The following is a 22987-nucleotide window of genomic DNA, read 5'->3' on the forward strand; positions in this document are numbered from 1 at the left end:
CAAGTGGTAGAGCGCTCGCCTTGAGCTGAAGAACTGAGGGACAGCGCCCAAGCCTCATGACCAATCAAAAAATAATAAAAAAAAATGTGTCCTCTATGTGCATCTCATCATCTAAAATACTATTTATCAACTTCAGGAACTTGTTGCTGTTTTATCTTTTTGCCTTGTTTCTTTACTTACCTATCTTTGGGATGTAACTGAGGGCATAGAAATGGAGGGACAAAGGGTGAACAAATACAGCACCAGTACTCACCAGACACTATGTTGAAAATTAACTATACAACTTGTGGGTTAGGGATAGAAAGGAAAAACTGGGAGAGCACTAGGGAAAGGGTGACATTGTCCAAAAAATATACTATTTACCTGATTGATGTAACTGCACTCAAATCTTTGTATATCACCTTTATAATAACAATAAGAAGCTGAAAAAAATGTGTCCTCACACAATATGCGTTTTTACATCTAATCAACTGGCCCACATTCAAATTGTTACTTTCCACCTCTTTCAGCTGAGATTACCATTATTTTCTTGATTACTATGAGTTACAAAAGGTTTGTCTGTGCTTCATTAAGTTACCCTGCTTAAGCAGACAGCAAAAGATAAAAAGCTTTGCCAGGTGCTGATGGCTCACACCTGCAATTCAAGCTACTCAGGAGCTACTCAGGATCAATCTGAGGATTGTGGTTCAAAGCCAGTTCAGGTAGGAAAGTCCTGAGACTCTATCTCCAATTGAATATCAGAAAGCCAGAAGTGGAGCTGTGGCTTGAGTAGTACAATGGTAAGTAACCTTGAGCAAAAAGCTGAGGGAGGACAGTGCCGAGGTCCTGAGTTCAAGCCTCAGGACAGTGTGGACACACACACACACACACACACACACACACACAAGCTTTGCATCCACCATCCTATTTCTTATTCTTCAATAAAGAGTCCTTAACTAGACAAAAGTAACAGGCATATGATAGTAGGTGTTGCTGTGTAGGCAGAGTTCTAATCCTGCACAGGAGTCTGGCCCATGTCAGTCTCAAAATCTTATCATTTCTCTCCCATTGACACCCAGTAATGTTCTATCCTGCTTTCACATTGCCTTACCCTGTGAAAAAACTAGGACATTTCTGACCTGCAAAGTTTCTTTCTAGGAAGAAAAGACAATAGCTCCTTACAAAGCATCAAGGAAACAGGAGGGTGATCTGATTCCATATAGGTCTGCAGCCACACTGAGTCAAAGGACACTTTTATAAACCAATTCCCAAGCTTTACAGTCAAAAGAACTTGCTGGCTTTGCCTAGGAATAATTATTTTCTGCCATTCAACAAATAAAACACATACATTATGCTGCTTGATGCAAATTTCTTCCTGATACCATAGAGAAGTATAAATTCTTTGGGAATCATAAAAGCATGAACTGTAGTGACATCTCTGAACTACTAGAGTCTACCTGGTATTAGGTAGGTTCTACGTTCATCTCTTTCCTTGCTCTAGGACCCATTCAACACTATGCCCTGAATGGAATTTGTTGCAGAAGGAAAAAAATACAAATCATAATTACCTGATGCTTTTACAGTAGAGTTGAATACATTCAATTGGATTCTAAATCCTTACCATTTTTTACTTTGGTTGCATAACTTCAGCTAAAGTACAGTTTTCTTGTATGGAAATTTTTTTGTTTTTATAATGGAAGAAAAGTATTAATTGGTTCAGACTATAAACCACCCCATTATACTATCATTTAAACAATATACTATCATTTAAACACCCTTGCTGCTAGAATACAAAGAGTCAATAGTGTCTAAGTTTCTAAAACACGCATGGATCTGGAGGTATATATGGTCTATATGGTCTCTTCCAGATGGGAAAATGAAACCTCAGGTTACAACTATATCCCTGCAATCAAAAAGCAGTAAATCATCCAGCCAGGCCAAAAAGCAAGACTTACCCAAGAGAAACAAAGTAACACATTAATTGTTCAGGTCTCCCTTCCCCCACAAAGTAGATACAAGTGGTACAGTTCTTATTAAAAAATAGTTTGGTAGATCCTTTGAAAGTTAAAACATACACATAAAACATACACAACACAAGTGATCTAATCTAGTTTAAACAAAAGAAAGAAAAGCATGTGTGTATGTATGTATATGTATGTATATATATATATATATATATATACATATATAAAGACATTCACAACAGCTTACTAGTAATATGCAAAATCCTTGAAATTCACCATATGTCAATAAAGCAGTTAACAAGTTCATGCATGAAATATGATAGAAGTATATTTTACATATGTATGAAAATAGCATAATGAAACTTATCATAGCTGTTATAAAAATGGGAGAGAGCAGAAAAGGATTAAGGAATAATATAGACAAGTAAATACGCTCAAGGTGCATTATATGTGTGTATATAAATGATACAATATAATTCCTTTGTTTAATTAATGTTTTGAAAAAAAAAGTTTGTGCACCTACTTGATATTTGATAGTATTACTTTCTGAACTGTTTTCCGGCCAAAGAGGAAGCCACTCTTCACTTTCACTTGATAGCTGATGTTATGAAAACTCAACACAGCCCCTTCAGTAACTGTCTTCATGTCATAGGAGGTCATTCCGGTAAGACCATTTGTGTTTCTCTGAGACATGGGTATAGAAACCTGGTCATTACCAGACGACATCTGGGGAATATCTGTAAAGGGAAAAGCAACGGTAAATTGACAGTTCAGATAAATGATTTTAAATACTAGATGATAATCTATTTAAAATAAATCTGTTTAAAAGTAAACTGTAATTAGTTGATTCCTTTCCAATGAACAGTCTACTTCATTGTGACAGAAACTATAATGGGAGAGAGAAAACACATCCTTGACTACATATTTCCAGACAGACATCAAAATCCTAAGACATGGGGCTGGGAAGGTGGCTCAGTGGTAGAGCGCTTGCCTTGCATGCATGAGGCCCTGGGTTCCATTCCTCAGCACCACATAAGCAGAAAAAAAAAGCCGGAAGTGGCACTGTGGCTCAAGTGGTAGAGCCCTAGCCTTGAGCTGAAGAGCTGAGGGACAGCACCCAGGCCCAGAGTTCAGGCCCCACAACTGGACCCCCCAAAAAAATCCTAAGACGTAAATGGACTCTAATTATTAATAGTGTGTCAAAATTATTCAAAGCTCATTAAACAGGAAAAGAATATTTGAGGACTAGTCTCGTCTGACTTGAAAAGCCTATTATGATACAACTTAACATCAGGGGTTCATTTACATGTTTACATGAGAGATATCATGGCCCCCATATTTGCTTTTCATTTGTTTTGTTTTTTTTTCTGTTTATATGGTATTATCATTGTAATTACCAAGCTTGGGCAGTCTGAAATGTGATTTTCAGTGAATTAATAGCTCCAGACATTGCATCTCTTCAAAAAGGTAAACTGTGAACTAGTGTGAAATGACATAATCATTTCTTTAATGGGCAAACATAAACTTAAACTCCAGGAAGATTTAAAAATAAGTATGAAAATGATGAAGGAAATCGAGCCAATAGTTAAGCAGCTCAAGTCTTTAGAAAAGGAATCCAAGTCTATAAATAACATTTAAAATGTGTCATTAACTCCCTTACGACCCAGTTATACCACTTCTAGGCATCTACCCTGAACAACAGGAACCAATATACAAGGACACAGGCACCTCCATGTTTATTGCAGCACTGTTCACAATAGCTAGGATATGGAAACAACCCAGATGCCCCACCACAGATGAATGGATCCAAAAATTGTGGTATCTATACACAATGGAATATTATGCAGCCATTAGAAATGACAAAATAATGGCATTTGCAGAGAATGGATGGAGCTAGAAGGAATCCTGTTGAGCCAGGTAAGCCAAGAGCAAAGAGACAAACGGTACATGGTCTCCCTGATAAGTGGATGCTAAATCCAAAATGTTAGGTGATATGACAAAATTAACAGGACTTAAGAAACAAAGAGCTCCCACTCATCTGGTCGAACCACTACTAAATATCCCCATGCTGCTGATCACATGTATGGTATATATGTGTATACTGTTATATATTATAGACTGTGATAGACAATTTGCTCCAGGAAAGTTAGAATGAACTTGTGACTTTAAATGAGCATCATTATTCCACAATACTGTGAAATTTGGGAAATTATGTAATCACTTAATCACAATTAAAAAAAAAAGAACCTCGGGGAAAGTAGGGAGGGAAGGGATGGTAGGGGGAAAACAATGGAGGGGGTAACAATGCTCAATACGAAGTGTACTCATTACCTTGCCCATGTAACTGTAAACCTCTGTATAGTATCCTTACAATAAAAAATTTTAAAAGAATTATACCTTAAGGTAAACTGAGCTCATGAATGGTTTGAAATGCTAACTGCAATGAATCTAGTTGTTTTTCAGAAGCTAAATCATTCATACAGAATTCTCTCTCTGCTTGTGATACGATAGATTTTCCAAACAATTCCTCCTCCTGAAAACAACCTCAAGTAGCCAAACTCAAGAGCAATTGTGTGAAGCTCTCTCTGTCTCTGTCTCTTTCTAATGAGGATAGCCAAAGCAGTCAGGTGCCCAAGGGTAGAAAAAAGGTAACAGCACATAAGCAAACTGTTTGCTTTCCTTTTTTGTGGGGGGGGTCCGGTCGTGGGGCCTGAACTCTGGGCCTGGGTACTGTCCCTCAGCTCTTCAGCTCAAGGCTAGCGCTCTACCACTTGAGCCACAGCGCCACTTCTGGCTTTTTTCTTTTTGCTTATGTGGTGCTGAGGAATGGAACCCAGGGCCTCATGCATGCAAGGCAAGCGCTCTACCACTGAGCCACCTTCCCAGGCTCTCTGTTTACTTTCTTGTCGTGGTGTTTGCACATATGGACTGGACAGGTTTGGGGCGAAACTCAAGAACACTATGGAGAAAGAGGCTGCTGTGAGCATCTTCCTGAATTCCTAATATTCTGAGCAAATATTTTCAGTGGTTTCTTTTATGGCAACAAAATTTGGGGTTGTAGACTTGACAAAGATGAGGAGAATAAAAACTGCAAGTTTGAAGATCCCAGGAACTTATGCTGTGGAAACAAGGGCAAATTAAAAGACCAGCCTCACTCTATCAAAGTGATCTGTTCAGACTTTGCTAGAAGTTAAATCCATTCCCATAGAAAATCATACCACTTGGGGCTGGGAAGGTGGCTCAGTGGTAGAGCGCTTGCCTTGCATGCATGAGGCCCTGGGTTTGATTCCTCAGCACCACATAAGCAAAAAGAAAAAAGCCGGAAGTGGCTCTATGGCTCAAGTGGTAGAGCACTAGCCTTGAGCTGAAGAGCTGAGGGACAGTGCCCAGGCCCAGAGTTCAGGCCCCACGACCGGACCCTCCCAAAAAAAACAAAAAAGAAAATCATACCACCCAAATATTCAATTAAAAAAGGAAAGAAAAGACTCAGATATCCATACCAGAAAATGTGACCAAAATTTCCAAAGATGAGAACACAGAGACAGAACCATAGGTAGTTCAGATTGGAGCTAGCAAAACATTGACATTAAAAAAAGATTCATATATTAAGACCAGAAATTAAAGGGTAAAGTATCATCAAAGAACCAGAATTTATTTAAAAAAATCAAAATCAAGAATTATCAGGGCACAATGGCATACACCTTCAGTCCTAGAAGAGAGAACTTACTTGTAAGATAGTTTTACTGGGCCCTGAGAATTTACTCCAAGTCCGCCAACTTCTTATCGATGCTCTTTGACTGAGCTAATCTCTGCTGCAGTTACTTTACAATTACTTTGGGCTCCAAGAAAGAGAAAATTCACTGACAAGTACCTTGAAACAGGGCAGAGTGCCCACTCCAACAAGCAATGCTATCCTCTTAGCATCTTCAACAAAACAAAACCCAAAAGCTTAGAAGACTGAATGCTGACAACTCTGTTTGGTTCCAGTAATAAAGTGATAACAGCTTCTCACTAACTCCTCTAAGGACAAAGACTGAAATAATGGTCAGCCAGGCAATATCTTGACCAGGACTATGCATTCCTTTCTCATCTCTTGCCTCCAGTTCTCACTATTTAACCAAAGAACAATGTCTATATCCTTGAAGACAGCAGATGAACTGAAGTGCTGTCTTTCCATGGTTGCCATGTAATAAATCTCCTTTCCCTGCCTTTCACCATGACATTTGACATATAGAAGTGAGTGGCTAGACCAGAATGAGACTCCTGGACTGTAGGCCTGGGGTCTAAAAATCTGGTTTCCAACTTAACACCATTCTAACTTCAAATTGAGATTTTAATTTCCAAAATTTACCCTTGCATTTAAATTATCTTCTATTTGAGGCAGGATAGATGGGTAAAGATACTGGGAAATTATATCATTTTTAACAAAATGGGCCAGATTAGAAGTTGGAAATAAGAAGCAGCTAACAAAGCAGTAAAACTTCCTTCATTTAAAGGCTAAGATACAATAACTGGGAGATGGACAAGGCTTTCAACATCTAACCCTCTATTTGAAATGGTAAAAATTTGACAACTCTATAAAAGGATAGACAGGAAGCCGGGCACCGGTGGCTCACGCCTGTAATCCTAACTACTCAGGAGGCTGAGATCTGAGGATCGTGGTTCAAAGCCAGCCTGGGCTGTAATATTCTTTTTTTTTTTTTTTCATGTTTTCTCTATCCTGTCCAGCCTCCTTTTTTTTTAATTGTGAAAATACTGTACAGAGGGGTTACAATTACATGGGCAAGATAATGAGTACATTTCTTATCAAGCATTGTAGCCTCCTCCTTTGTTTCCCCTTCCCATCCCTTCCCATCCTTCCCCCCGCTCCCCTGCCCCAGCACCAAAGTTGTAAAGTTTACTTTCGACATAACGACTTGTACATCTCATTGTTGCAATGGGTCCACCTGTATCCTTATTTAAACGATTGTTTTTCCCCTTCCCCTCCACAAATTATACCGACATCAAATATAGTGAAAGCAGGGGTTATATTGTGGGGGAGGGACATACAAAGCAACAAAGAAATAATCTTATAAATGCGTTAGAAACAATCGCATGAAAGAAAAATAAACGTTTGAATACATATCTTAGGGTTCATTTCCCTAACATCACCTTATCTGACCTTTTCTGCTTGACTCAGACATATACTAGATATTGCAAATAAAGGAAACCATGGGACCTATGTTTCTTTGGGCCTGGCTTACTTCACTTAATATAATTTTTTCCAAGCCTTTCCATCTCCTAACAAATGGGGCAATGTCATTCTTTCTGATGGAGGCATAGAATTCCATTGTGTATATATACCACATTTTCTTGATCCATTCATCTACTGAGGGGCATCTGGGTTGGTTCCATATCTCAGCTATAGTAAATAGTGCTGCAATAAACATAGTCACGCTGGTAGCTTTAGTGTGGTCTTGTTTGTAAACTTTTGGGTAAATGCCCAAAAGTGGGATTGCTGGGTCATAGGGGAGCTCTATGTGGAGTCTTTTGAGGAACCTCCATACTACTTTCCAAAGAGGTTGAACAAGTTTACACTCCCACCAACAATGCAATAAGGTTCCCTTCTGTCCACATCTTCTCCAGCATCTGTTGTTTAAAGACTTAAAGAGAAACTTCTCTGAAGAGGAAAGAAGGATGGCCAATAGACACACGAAGAAATGCTCAACCTCCCTAGCCATAAAAGAAATGCAAATCAAAACACCATTGAGATACTACCTCACTCCAGTTAGAATGGCTAAAATCAAGAAATCTGTGAGATTCTTATCACCAATTAGCCACCAGAAAGCCACAAGTAGCACTGTGTTCAAGTGGTAGAGCACTAGCCTTGAGCTGAAGAGCTCAGAGACAGTGCCTAGGCCTAGAGTTCAAGCCCCACGACTGACACAAAAAAAAAAAGAAAGAAAGAAAGAAGAAGCATAGTCAGGAAAATGGGAAGCATACCTGAGAAACGGAAGCCCTAAAACTCACCCACTATTATCCAGGTAGTTCCAGATACATTGCCACATTTTAGAATAATAAATAGCACTAATCTTGTCCACTCCAAATGATGGTCTAATGTTTAGGGATTCCTATACACATGACCATGTATACTCTCTCAGCTCAGAAAGAATAACTCCCATTTCCTGCATGGGGAATAGGAAATGTTTCTATTTCTCCTTATGAAGAAAAAGAGAGGGAAGCTGTTAAGTAGATAGGGATAAAAACTGGTGGACATAAAATGGGACAGCCAACATGTGGCTCATCGTGATGCTTCTTGTTCTCATAGTGCTTCAAAACTCCTGTCCCAAATGGTGCTCATTCCCATAATTCCCTGGGTTCTCACTCAGAATCCTACATTAGTAATTTGGTACTAGCTACTGCACATTAGGTATGACCAACTGGATTTACTTCTGTGCTTATGCTCAGTGGCAGAGACTAATGAGGGGCCCAAGTTGGTTCCATGGGCCCCTACCAACCAATCATCCTCCCATGGTAGTGTCACTAGATCCAGGTGAGGGTTTGTGAAGTTTCCCTCTAAAAGTGAGGACTCTTCTTAGGGTCCTTGACTTTGACTGCTGAATAAGAATTTCTCAAAAAACCATAATGGAAATAAAACTTGACAGAGCTTTATGAAGTAAGCAAACAGGAAAACAGACGGGCAGAAAGGCAGAAGCACACTCTAACCAAGTGTGAGTGCTTTCAAAGAGTATCAGGAGTATTTACATGATAAAGGCGGGGGGTCTGACTGGAAAGTTAGGCAAAGATAGGTGTTTTATCTTTGCTCTAATCACTTCTGGTGTTATAGTTTCTGAGCTCCTGGACATTTGGGGCATTCCTTCCTGAAAAGAAGGCATACTGCCATAAAACAGATGCTTATCCTTGTGATAAACAAGGTATGCTATTATCTCTCTTAGAATTAAAGATAGTGTGTCTATGTTTCTAAATACCTTGTTTCTGAGTTGCCTTCACCAGGTCTCATTTTTCTCTAGTCTTTCCTGCCTTAGACGGAAGGTAATCAATAAAGCATAAAGGCCACTCTCCTGGGGAAAGGCTCCAGGGCCCTTCTTTATGGAGTGTCTATATTTTGCTTTCAGGAAGCTTGCTGTTTTACCATACTTCACTACTCCTCTGCTCTTAATTCTTCACCTGACAGAGAACTGTACATATAGATAGCATCATCTACTTTATCTGTTTTACTAAAATAAGTCCTTGCTCACATTTGCACCTTGCGAGACTTTTTCTTTTTATGAGACATCCCGAAGTGCTCCAGTGGCCTCAAGGACTTGTGATGTTTGTGTGAAAGCTGGGAAAGAGGGAAGCCCTCATCCAGTCTGTGGTGACCTGTCAATAAGTGTTCTTTTGTTGTCCCTCCTTGGGCACAACCACTGTAAGGTATCCAAGTATCAACTACACTTCAAGGCTGTTCAGTAATTTCATTTGGGCATCAGTCCACTGATTGTTCTAGGCCCCTCACATTGTTGTAGCAGTGATCTGAGACAAAGACCCAATTTGGACAGAAAGGCAGAGAGCTTGTCATAGAAGATAGCTATGTACAGTTGAGAATAAGTCCTCTGGGCTTTTAATCAGAAGACTCGCTTGCTAATCTAGCCTTTGTCAGGTAAAACTTATCTGGCTCCAAGCACTGAACCTAAGAGAGAAGAGGAAAAAAAATGACTATTCCACTATACTGTAGACCAAGAAGTTCAATGACACTCTGAGATGGGATATTTGAAATCATAGAGATTAGGAAGTACCAACTAGGGTACATAACTGGATGAAGTTTAAAATTATCAATTTCCTTTGAGCCAACAAATTACACAAAAATCACTTTATAGTAATCTGCTTCAGATGTATAAAAGACACTACAAATAGAAGCTTCAAAAGTGATTCTCTTGTACTTCAGCTCAATGCAATGGGGTCCCATTGAAAAACTTCAGTGCTTCTTTCAGTTTCTTCAGGAACACACAAGGAACAAAGATGAAATAGTCACTGTCCTTTAGATCTATTCACTACTTACTCAGCATATGATGGGAGGTAATGGGGCTGAATTCAACTTGTAATGTTACTTAATTTCAATTCAGTTTCAACATCTAGCTGGTGTCTATCATATTTGACGATGCAAGTCCACACTGTTTACTGTCTCAAGATATATTCCAATGCTCGGTTAGCTAAAATTAAATCAAATTTATAATGCCATAAAAGGTACTAAAGTGGGGAGATCAGGCCTGGCCATCACCATCTTGGCCACATGGTGGGTGGTAGGGTCTGGCATCTTGTCTTCATGGTGGAGGAAGATGAAGCCTCTACCTCCCAGGTCTTGAGTGTCCCTGATCCCTGGAGGCAGGGGCAGGGACTTGGATAATAGGTTACTAAACCTGTCAGTCCAGTGCCTGGGACTCCACTTCCTGTGAACCTGGCCCCTGACCTGACCTCATTTAGGCCTGGATCAGCTTAGGCACCACGTTGTCTCTGTGTCCTGTCTCCTGTTTCCTGGTTCTTCTCCAGTCACCATGGTGTCCCATGGTATGGTTTTGTTCTATCTTTCTTCTTCAGGCTTCATGGCTCCGTTTCCTAACAGTGTTAAGTGTATTTGCTGGCTGCTGGTCTTTGATACAGGAGTCTACTATGCAGCCTTTTAATAAAAACTCCCAATTCAATCTTGCAAAATGTGGCTTTGTTTTCTCTTCATACAACACCACCTATGTATCTAACAAATTCATTCCTGAGTTTCAAGGTAGCCCAAAATTGTGGTAGCATTGTATTTGTTCAAAAGTAGGAAGACGCTTACAAAGCAGCTAGAAAAGTGCTATGTGCCTCAGACTGAGAAAAGCATATCTTTAAAGCAAGTGTGACACTAGCTCAAAAGAAAATGTGGCTTCTGTTTTTTTACCCCTGCTTTCTCCTGGCCGTATAAGCATTTTCTGTAAGAAAAACAAAGTAACTCCTGAAGAATTAGATCCAACTCTAAATAGAATTCATGTTTTTTTATGAAAGCATAATATTTTAGTTCCTGACATGAATTTCAGTGTTTAATTCAAAATCTTAAACAGCAACAGGAGACTAATGGAAGAAAAAGAAGAAAGATTTTAACAACCACAACCCTGCTGGTACCTCCAGTGTTCACCTACAAAGTTCTCAAAGATCCCTAACCATGGATTCCGGTATTTGGATTATAATTTCAATATTTCAGCATTAAATCATTCTCGAAAACCTGGATCTAGAGCAGGAAGCTTCTCTTGCCCATGACCTAGAGATCTCCTACATTACAAGTAAATAAATGAGTCCTATTATATAGAAGCACCTTCCTTAGACTTCATTGCAAATCTTCAGCTTCTAAAATGGTGTTTGTTTTTGAAAACCCAATTTTCCAGCTGACAGTAATGATTGAAAAGGCCCCTAGGGACCTGATGTCCCCTATGTTGGGTCCTTGGGTCTTCTCATACCCCATTCTCAATGATTCCTATAGAATCAAAGACAATCACAGCTAAGCACTGGCTGTTCACACCAATAACCCTACCTGCTCAGGAGACTAAGATCTGAGAATCACAGTTTGAAGTCAGCCCAGACAGTAATGTTTGTGAGACTGCTATCTTCAGTTAGCCACCAAAAACACAGAAGTAGATCACTGGCTCAAGTTTTGGGTGAAAAAGTTAAGAGACAGTACCCAGGCTCTGAGTTTAAGCCTCAGTATCCAATGTGTGTGCGCGTGTGCGCACACACGTGTGTGCACGTGCACGCACAAACACACAGAGACTCAACCACAAGGTACCAGAACTATTATAAACAGTAGCAAGAAGTAACTAGGCATTATTTAAGTAGTAGGTTTACAGAATTCCCATAGGGAGATTAGATTCTAGTACAATTACTAAACTATATACACAATTTAAAAAGAGAATGTACGGAAATTCAAATATTGAGCTTTGAATTTTTTAAAGGAAGGACAAATCCTTAACAATACCACCAATAAGGACTCAACTTACTAATAGCTCTAGGCCACTGAAAATATACTTGTGCCGTTTTTAATGTCAAAGTCACTCTTCTAGCTCAAAATATCCTATCCTATCTCAGTTCCTACAACTTCACATTCATTCAATAGCTGAGAGGTTAAGTTACAGTTCCATTCTTGTGAAGCACAAATCTTAGATTGTGGAAGGATCTAAGCTCCATAGGAGCCAGACCACATGCTGGGAAAGAAGAAAGGAGAAGATGGAGTAAAGGAATACAAAATCCTTTGCCTAAAGAGATGCCAAAAAACAGAGGTGCTAAAGTTCAGTTTTCAGAGTAGGGCAGGAAGAAATGAGGCTAGAGAGGGACAAACAATACCTTCAAAAGCTGATGAAGCCCAGTTAGGAGCTAAGTCATGACTATGGAAGCCCAGAGGATCCTTGAGTGTGCTATTCCCATTTACTTTACTGTTACTCAACCTGGACATCCTGACCTTCCAGCACTGACAAGGACCTCAGGAAGCCAGAAGGCATCTTTGCAAAATTAATCACTGACAGAAATCAGTGACTTATTACCAAAAGAGAAAAAGCTGTTTTAGTAGAGCATCATGAGTCAACTCTAAAGTTAACTAGTTACCTAAAGTTAACTAGTTGTTATTGCTATGGAATGACAACAGCAAACAGCATCATAAGCAATAAGATTCACTCTAAGTGCATTCTGCAGTCTTTTGAAAACAGTCATGTAAGCTCTGCTATCAAGTATAAACCACTGACACCACCCCAAAGAAAACCATCTCCCCACTTTTACACAGTAGGGTAACTTAACTACATAAGAAAGCTATCTTCTGTACATTTCACATGTCAAAAAGCCAGAAGAAACCACTTACTGCTGGTTCACATCTATAATCTTAAATAGTCAGCATGCTGAGATCTGAGAGATGGCAGTTCAAAGTCAGCCTAGGAAGAAAAGTCAAGGGGACTTAAATGAACCAGCAAAAAGCCAGAAGTAGAACTGTGGCTCAAACAGTAGAGTATCAGCCAGGTGAGAGCTTGAGGCCCTAAGTGCAAGTCTCAGTACCAGCATACATACAGCCAAGAAGAATTTTGAATGTTTTCACCAAAAAGAAGTGCTTGAAGAATTTAACACACTTAAACCTCATTTAAACATGATACATGTATATGTATTTAAACATAACAGATAGCTTAGTACATATGATTTTATACATCAGTTAAAAATCAATTTAAATTTTAAGCTTTTAAACTAAAATGTTTACTAAAAAAGAAGGAAAAAAGGAAAAAAGGAGAGAAACTGTCTCTTGTCAACTTAATCTAAGTACTTTCTTTAAATAAGCGCAAATAAAACTCCATGTGACTGTCCCCCCCCTCCCATTTCTCATTCCCACAGATCCGCAAGTTAATCTGTGAGTGAAAAGCAAAACTAAAAAAACAAGTCCATTTTAACTCAAATGACTAAAGTCAGGTGTGACCTCCATGTGTATCAAACCCCAGACTTTTCAAATCTAATCTATAACTTGGTCACCAATTTCCCAGAGGATAGTGAGTTAGATGTGCTGTCCTAATATTGCTTGCCCATCAAATGCTACTACACCAGAGGAGAATGTGTGGGGTTTGTGTTTCTTCTGTCCTCTAAACTTACTAGCTGTGTAACCTTGCAAGAATAGCTTAGTCTCCCAAGCCTCTTTCTTGTCTGCAAAACCAAGTCGGCAATTGTTTCTAACATATTTATAAGGTGATTGTTTTGTTGCTTTGTATGTCCCTCCCCCACGATATCACCCTTGTTTTCACTGTATTTGATGTTGGTATAATTTGGGGAGGGGAAGGGAAAAAAAAAAACCAATTGTTTAAATAGGGATACAGGTGGAGCCATTGCAACAGTGAGATGTACAAGATGCTATGTTGATAAACGAACTTTACAACTTTGGTGGAGGGAGAAGGGGTAGTCCTGTCCTCCCTGGAGATGGGAGGGCAGAGATGGTAGGAGAAAAACAAAGGAGGAGGCAACAATGCTTGATAAGCAATGTACTCATTACCTTGTTCATATAATTGTAACCCTTCTGTACGGTATTTTCACAATAAAAAACTTACTAAAAAATCAAGTCAGCATTCACTAGACTTATGGGATGTGTCAGGCCATGGAGATAGGGCAGTAAGCAAAACTAAACATCCTTCTCATCAGTGAGGTTCCTGGAAAGTTGTCAGGCAACTGTATGATACAGCAAAAGGGAAGGGAAGAGGACCGGCAGGTAAAGAAGGCGCTTCCTAAAAATGTGCTGAGCAGATACCCACAGCTGCTCACCTGAAGGAGCATTTCATGTCCAAGTGTTTGTCTCTAGAAGAAAAGAGGACTAAGGCCTGGGGAGGGAGAGAGGACAACAGGACAGGAAGGTTAGAGGAAAGTCTTCCAAAAGGATTTGGCTTTGAATGAGGCCAGCCTGTACCAAATAGTTGTGAGCAAAGAAAAGGCATAATCTAACTATGGGTGTTTATTCTTGATGATAGTAGTGGTGGGTGACGTGTGTGTGTGTGTGTGTGTGTGTGTGTGTGTGTGTATGCCAGTACTGGGGCTTGAGCTCAGGACCTGAGTAATATGTATAGCTTTTTTTCTTTCACTCAAGACTGACAGTTTACCACTTGAGTCACGCCTCCACTTCCAGCTTTTTGATGGTTAATTGGACATAGGTCTATAGTGGAGATCTCTCTCAGGATATTTCCTTTCCCTTTCCCAATTACTTTCCCTTTGCCATTCTTTTTCCTCTCCCCTTCCTTTCTCTTTTTGTTTTGTTCTTTTTATGTATGTTAGTACTAGGCCTTGAACTCAGGGCTTTGTACTCTTGCTTGGCTTTCTCATAAAGCCTGGTACTCTATCACTTGAACCACACCCCCTCTTCCATCTTTTTCTCCTAGTTAACTGGAGATAAGAATCTCTCAGACTTCCTTGCTGAAGCTGGCTTCAAACTGTGAATCTCAGATCTTAGCTCCTGAGTAGCTAAGAATACTGGCATGAACCACAGGTACCCAGTCATATCTAGGTTAAAATAAAAATACTTATTTACAGACTGCTGCCCACCTCTTCATGCAAGAGCAGACAGAAAACACTCAGGAAGTACAGAAACACAAATGTATTTGGTTTCTCAAAATGCACACCCAAGAACTTAGCAACACATTTCTACAGCAGGTTCTTCTTTGCTCATAAGAAGGAAGGTGTTGGGCTGGGAAGGTGGCTCAGTGGTAGAGTGCTTGCCTTGCAAGCCAGAGGCCCTGGGTTCGATTCCTCAGCACCACATAAGCAAAAAGAAAAAAGCCGGAAGTGGCGCTGTGGCTCAAGTGGTAGAGCGCTAGCGTTGAGCTGAAGAGCTGAGGGACAGCGCCCAGGCCCAGAGTTCAGGCCCCATGACTGGACCCAAAAAAAAAAAAAAGAAGGAAGGTATTGGGCTGGGAAGGTGGCTCAGTGGTAAAGCGCTTGCCTTGCATGCCTGAGGCCCTGGGTTCGATTCCTCAGCACCACATAAGCAAAAAGAAAAAAGCCAAAAGTGGTGCTGTGGCTCAAGTGGTAGAGCGCTAGCCTTGAGCTGAAGAGCTGAGGGACAGCGCCCAGGCCCAGAGTTCAGGCCCCACGAAAAAAAAAAAAAAAAGAAGGAAGGTGTTAGCAAAATGAGCTCCCTTCCCATAGCTTAGTACACTCTCTTCCCTTCTCCACAGCTTAGTATGCTCCCTCTGTAGGCAACACTAGGTCCATGTAGTAAAGGCAGTAAATAACCAACTTCCAACCCCCTTTATCTTGGAATGGCACCTCTCTGGGGCAGCTACCACCATATAAGGGAACAAGAGCCCCTTAGAGTGACCTTCAGGGCTGGGCAGCTGCAGGACCCCTATCTACTATTTGGATAGTAGCCATAAATCCTAATCTGCCATGATGGAGACCCTGGTGTGGATATGTGCACCAGGGTCTCCTGTGGGACCCGGGCCCATATATCCACACCAGGGTCTCTGCCTCCTAGCCCCTTCTAGCTTCTCCTAAGCCTCCTAGGTTATATAGGTCACCAGGGACAATAGCTGGCACTTCTCACTTCTCCCTTGTGAGAAGGAGTCTTGCCGGCCCCTTTCCTGGCAATAAACCTTTCTTTATTCTCTGTACCTGGATGTCTACATGGTTCTCTGGCAAAATCTAATAATCTTTCAGAAGGAATAGTCTGGGGCACTGGTGGCTCATGCCTATAATCCAGCTACTCAGGAGGCTGAGATCTGAGGCTGATGGTTTGAAGCCATCCTGGGCAGAAAAGTCTATGAGACTCTCATCTCCAATCAACTACCAAAAAGTCTTAAGTAGAACTGTGGCTCAAGTGGTAGAGTGCTAGCTGTGAGCACAAAAGCCCAGCAAAAACACTTAGGTTCTGAGTTCAAGCACCAGGAAAGGGACTTTAAAACAGCAAGCAAACAGAAAGAAAGCAAGAAAAAAAAAAAAAGGAAGGGATGGGAGGGAATAAAGACCCACAATTGCAGCAGGAGGCACCATTCTACAATAAGGTCATAACCAAACAGAAGCTTTGTAAAGATTCTTTGGAGACTGGGAAAGAACAGGAGATGGGAGTATAGAGTGATGCCAGAGTTCACACAGCTCATCAAATCCAGGAATAGTGAGTTAATGAATCTCTAAGGCAGTCTTCCTCTTTTTTTGTGAGACAGTCAACCTTTAAATGGAGATCACTTTCTACAGTCTTCTTTTAAGCCTTCAGGATAATGTGAGGAACTCAATAGAGGTGACTTACAGAATGTGACCTGGGCCTAAGAACTCATTTTAAGCCATGAACTGCTCTAAATAGTAACAACACCTTTCCAGCCAAGCACAGAAGATTGGCCTAGTGATCCACCAAGTGAAGAAATATTAGTTCAACAGTTGAATATTCTATTTTTTAGATGCTAGGTAAATCTCTTTTTCTCTCCCTCTGTCTCTCTCCTCTCTTTCTCCTCTCTTTCCCCTTTTTACCTCTCCTTTCCTCTTCCCTCCATATTTTGAAATAGTGGAATTTCTTATTCTTCTTATTCTTCCTCTTCCTCCTCTCCTCCTCTTCCTTGTCCTCCTCCTCCTCCTCTTCTTCCTTTGTGTCTTTATCTTTCTCTCTCACATTCCAAGACTTTGCTCACCTTTCTTGTGAAAACAAACTTATTCAATGGTATCTATCAGGATGGGAGCAGGAACAGGAGAAGGAATTTGGGATGGGAGCAGGAACAGGAGGAGTTTTAGGATGGGAGCAGGAACAGGAAAAGGGGTTTGCTGTATATGTACCAACCCACCCTCAGTTTAAATAAGTACTTCATGACTGCCTTTGAATAGGATTCTCTGAATACTTCATATAATTCTATAAATAAGTTAACTATGTAGCTCAAAATTAAATATCCATTCTTTTCAGCCTGCCAATGAGTGGGAGTCATCAGTATCAGTTGGTGGGGAGAGCAGATGGGAATGAGATGCTGAATCACTCCAAATACGCCAATGCTTTCCTAAGTCTGTAAGTTAAATAACATGTATATGACATAAAATGCCATTATTGAAAAGAAAAAGGAAACATGATTCTAAAATCATTTCAATGATCAATTTCTAGTTCACTGTCTGAGGTGAGCTGAGCACTGTTTTATAGAAACAAACTTAGTTTCCCTTAGGCCTAAAAAACATTTTGACATAGGCAGGTGGCCATGCAGGACATTTAAGTTTTAATCCTAAATTATTACCCCAGTGAGCAACAGAGTATGAATTTTGCCACATATATTTTTTTCTTCAACTGCTGCCAAACTTGTACCAAAAACTATTGACAGACCAGATACAGAGGATCATTTCTAATACCATGGATTTAAGGCCAGTTTGGGCTACACAACAAGTTTCAGACCCCAAAACCAAAACAAAAACCTGCTGACAAAATGTATGAGGCAGGTGACAGATACGAAAATTACCCTTAGCTCATCTTTACATTTGTAAATTGAAATGTCACAATGAACCCTATAAATAGCTACAATTACAATATGTCCATTTAAAAAAGAGGGGCTAAAGGTACAATGCTTGGTATAATGCTTGCCTAGCAAGTGTGAGGCCACATGTGTGTGTGTGTGTGTGTGTGTGTGTGTGTGTAGAAGAAGGAAGAAGGAAAGGGGAAGGGAAAGGAGAAGGGGAGGGGAGGAGGAGGAGAAGAATGGAAGAGCGGGGAGGGCAGAGAACAGGAGTAGGGGGAGAGAAAGACATTTACTAAGCATCTGCTAAAGAATACAATGTTCACCCAATCTGCATAAACTTTAGGTTTGTCCCAGAACAAGACCCATCAGCACAGGGTCACAAAGCCTCTGCTTCCACAGGTCATCTCAGGAAGGGTGCTAAGAATAGGCATTGGTGCCTGTAGCAGGCAGGGCACTCTCCACTGCTACACTCTTCGGCCTCGTTGCCACCCAAGGATACAAAAACATTTCCCTCCAAAGTAAATGCAGCAGAAGCTTCTGAAGAGGCAGAATGCTTCCTTCTCATCCTTCTTTCCTGTCATCCATCCTGTGTACTAGGGCATTCAGGATGCAACTTAGTAGGAACAAAAGGCAGTCCAGTCTACACCTGTTAATTTCACGATGTATGTGTGTGGACTTTACTGTATCTTAAAACAATGTGTTTCCTAGTGGAGTTCGTGTATAATGCCTAAAGGCTGGAAGAAAGCTACCCAAGACATATTTATGACTGTTTTTTTGAAAGGGGTTTTAGCTCTAACACTTCTAAAATTATGGCAAACATAAAAGGACAAATATAAGTATATACTTAGAGCTAAAATTCAACCCAATTTGTTTTGTGTCCTATGATTGTGTAATGTTCAAAGTTTTCAACATTATTTTTAACAAGCGCTACAATAAGCTGGTTACTTTTTTTCAGTTAATTATTCAAACTCAACAGCGTTTTATGTGGTGTGCTGCTTGTAGTCACAGCTACTTGGAGGCTGGAGGCAGGACTGGTTGTTGAAGCCAAGATTCCTTGCCTATGGGGGAAAACATAGTTTCTTAAAATAATAAATTTTTTTAAAAATATGGCTTCTGCCATAAATCCTAGCTACTCAGGAGGCTTAGATCTGAGGATCGTGGTTCCAAGCTAGGCTAGGCAGATAAAACTGAGATTCTCATTTCCAATTATCCACCAAAAAGTTGGAAGTGGGGCTTGGCTCAAGTGGTAGAGAACTAGTCTTGAGCATAAAAGATCAGAGACAGCGCCCAAGCCCTGATCCCCCCCCCCCACACACACACACACATAGACCCAGACTCAGACACGGGGGTGGGGGGTGGGGGAAGGAGAGAGAATATATAAGCCACAGGCACTGATGGTTTGTGCCTATAATAATATTAATAGCACACATACAGAAGAAGTATCCACAGAATAATTACAAAAGGGAGCTAAAACTACGGTTAAATTTTATGTCCTGGAAAAAAATAGATATGCCAATTTCCTAAAATAGTAAATATCAACAAATTTCTTCTTCACTATAGTAACACGTTGAATAAGCTTTATCCATCCAACATCAACTCTATTTGATTTTATTTACACAATTGAAGGAGAGTCCTACCACAGACTACAGGGTCTGGAATCCACTCTAAATGATCAGTGCAGGCTGATTTCAAAACTCACTTTCAAATGAATCCGTGCAAGCTCTCCATAGCCATCCCCGCCACGGGAGCTACTCTAAATTAATTATCCACACCATTCCCACCGTCCACATCCTGCCTAAACGTACTCACTGGGTGAACAGCGCTGCGGAGAGCCGAGAGCTGTGATCTCCGGATAACGCGTGTGCAAGGACGCAGAGCCCGGGAATCACTAAACACACACGTTGTCCTGAGTCATCAGCCTTGCAAACACGCCCTCCGCTCCTCGGTGACGTCCAGCCTCTGTGCGGGGCTCCGAGGATTGTATTGCTTCCCCCAGCTACAGCGGGGCGGGATCTTCTCCTGGCTTCAGGACCCCTCTCCTTCCTGCGCAATGGAAACACTCACGCCACGCTGCGCGCGGCCGGGCACCCACCACGGTGCGGCAGCGCGGGTAGCGGCGAGCGGCGGCCACTAGGCGCCCACAGCCACCGGGACGCGGCTTGGCGATAATGACCCGAGAGCACAGGGCTTTTTCTCCCTTGGCAATTGGCTTTCCCCAGGACAGACGAGGCCGGAAGGCGTGGCTCAGTCTGCCTGGCCGAGATAAGCTTGCGCAGTGAGCCAGGGTCACCAGGAAGACTGACAAAGGGACCTAGGCGCTCAGTTCTGGAATCTCCTCTCCCCAGCTGATTTGCACACCACCCCACCCCACCCCACCCCCGCTGGCTTGGACAGGTGGGGTCCTTATGCCCTGGAATGTGTGGTTGGGGTTTCTCAGCTTAAGTTGCACGACACAAGGGCTGGTTTCTTAGAAATGAACTAAGGAGAAATTAAATGTTGGAAGATGTTTATGCCTTAGGGTCAAAAAGAATCAAATATGGGGCAAGCAGTTATATAACGTTGCTATTGTGCACAATTAACTGTTATTCTACATACTGCAGGAATAAGGACTTTGGCTGTTGGGAAGTGACTCACCCCCAGGAAAGGCACTGGTGGTGATCAGGTCTCAAAGTCTACCTCAGAAATTAGCTCCGAAATGGAGATGGGGTTTTTTTAATGTTTTTTTTTTAAAATTGTAAAAATACTATACAGAGGGTTTACAGTTACATGAGTAAGGTAATGGGTACATTTGCTATGCAGCATTGCTACCTCCTCCTTTGGTTTTCCCCTGCCATCCCTACCCTCTCCAACTCCACCCGTCCCTCCCCCCCCCTCACCCGAAGTTGTAAAGTTCGTTTTCAACATAGTGTCTTGTCTCATTGTTACAATGGGTCAACCTTTATCCTTATTTAAACATTTTGTTATTTCCCTTCCCTTCTCCTTCCCAAATTAGAAAAATGTATATACAAGATGCAGGGCACCAACATCAAATACAGTGAAAACAGGGGTTATACTGTGGGGGAAGAACATACCAAAGAAACAACAACAACAAAAAAAAACGCAGTACATTATAAATACATTAAAAAACAATAGCAAGCAAGAAAAAAAAAACACTTGTGTCCCTATCTTGGGGTTCATGTAACTTAACATCATCCTATATGGTCATATGTGCATAGCTTTTGACCTTATCTGTTTGTCTAGAGAGATGGTTTCTAAGTTTTGCATTCACAAACGCCCACAATGCTAGTTAGGTTGTCCAAATTGAACTGAACATGATAATTCCTCACAAGTAACATCTTAGTCAAGAAATCTAAGTAAGAAATTGGATGGTGCATTTTAGAATAATGAAAATACTATGCTGCGTACTTCCAAAGAACTTAGATATATATATATATATATATGTATAATACATCAAATATATAATATACAATATATATTTGTATATAATATATATAGTATAAAATATAAAATTTGTAATAGATAATATATATAACCATGGTTCACCCAAACGTGGGTAAAATTACTCTTGAAAAAATATTCTTTTGAATCTATTTCTGTCCATTTAAAGATTCAATAAGCAGGAAAACCAGCTAAGGCTACAATCCAGAAAGATTTGCAGGAGATGTGAGCCTGCTACAAGGCATCCAGAAGCTCTAGCTCAAGAGTCAGCTTGGCCTAGTGCTCAACCTTCAAGGACTCTGCAAAGCTCACTAGGTAATATGGGCACAGATTAGCCCACTGCTTGATTTGAGCAGCCTCCCTAGGATTTAGGGCAGCACCTCCTGCCTGGAAGGAGAAAGTCTCCTATGTAATCTGATTGCTGAGTTATTTTTCATTGTTTTATTTATTTAATAAGTTAGATCAGTTAGTTGTGAATTAGAGACAGGGTCTCACTGTGTAAGCCTCCACCCCAGGTTCTTCAGGGAATTCTTGTTTCAGGGAACTCCTGCTTTGCTGATGTACAGCAGCAATGAATGGGGGTGGTTAAATATCTCCAAAAAGAAGACTTTGCATACACTAGATGACACCCACTTAGGAGAAACCTCTGCCAGCTGCATTATCCTGAGAGAAGGACCAACCATGGTGTGTTCTCTGGGTCACTACTGCAGCGCATTTCGCGCCCCCCCCCCCCCCCACCCAGGCTGCTTTTACTTTCATTTTAGGCTCTAACCAATCAGGGAATGGGAATGGTTTTCTTGAATTTGTTTAGATCAATTGAGCTTCTCAAAATACATTCCAGATTTAGGAGTTCATGTATTAGGAAATTTTTAACTATTTATGATTTTAAGAAAAACTGAAGTTTCAACCAGGGAAATGATTTAAATTACAGAGAATATGGTTTTGCCTCAGATTGTGTATTTTTCAAATCAGATTGTAGGGAGAAATCAATTCAAATCATTGCAATGACTGTGGCTGCCTGTGATCTAGCCATCAGCAGTGTGTGTGTGTGTGTGTGTGTGTGTGTGTGTGTGTTCTTTTGTTCTGCTGGGGAATCACACCCTAACGCAGGGCATGATAACATGCTAGATAAACATTCCACTACTTTCCTACAAGCCAAAGACTAGAAATATATTTCAAACATTTTCTTTTCTTTTCTGTTTCTATTTTTTTTTTTAAGAAATCCTCTTGAAACTTCACATACAAATACTTTTTTTTTTTTTTGCCAGCTGTGGGGGTTCAACTTGGTCTGAGTGTTACCCCTAGGCCCTTTTTTGCTCAAGGCTAGCATTCTACCACTTGAGCCACTGTGCCACGGGTGGGTTTTTCTGTGATTATTGAAAAAAAGACTCTCACAGACTTTCCTGCTGGCTTTGAACTGAGATCTTCAGATCTCAGCCTCCTGAGTAGTTACTATTACAGGCATGAGTCACTGGCACCTAGAGCAAATACATTTTAATCATACTTTACTTTGATCCAAAATGACGAGGATATGTTTTTCATATCTGGTTCTGAATGATTAAACACATACACACACATCTGCGAAGCACTCTTCAAAGAATACACCTGCAAGCTCAGAAGACAGTTCCAAGAGGTAACAACAAAAACATAAAATTGAGACCTAGCACATGTAAAATA

General features: G+C 40.7%; 1 protein-coding gene across 1 annotated transcript in view; it reads right to left on the bottom strand.

Annotated features, from left to right (window-relative positions):
• Positions 1-19765, bottom strand: part of Abcg2 (ATP binding cassette subfamily G member 2 (Junior blood group)) — a 56370-nt gene extending 36605 nt beyond the window's left edge. The window contains exons 1-2 of the mRNA XM_042668468.1: positions 19682-19765; positions 2467-2680 (exon numbers count right to left, since the gene is read on the bottom strand). Of these exons, the coding sequence (XP_042524402.1) occupies positions 2467-2669 (203 nt within the window). The 5' untranslated portion in view covers positions 2670-2680; positions 19682-19765. The remainder of the gene's footprint in view (positions 1-2466; positions 2681-19681) is intronic.
• Between the last annotated feature and the right edge of the window lie 3222 nt (positions 19766-22987).

Source organism: Dipodomys spectabilis, unplaced genomic scaffold, assembly GCF_019054845.1.
Source record: "Dipodomys spectabilis isolate Male_0828 unplaced genomic scaffold, ASM1905484v1 ptg000436l, whole genome shotgun sequence".
Classification (NCBI taxonomy): domain Eukaryota; kingdom Metazoa; phylum Chordata; class Mammalia; order Rodentia; family Heteromyidae; genus Dipodomys; species Dipodomys spectabilis.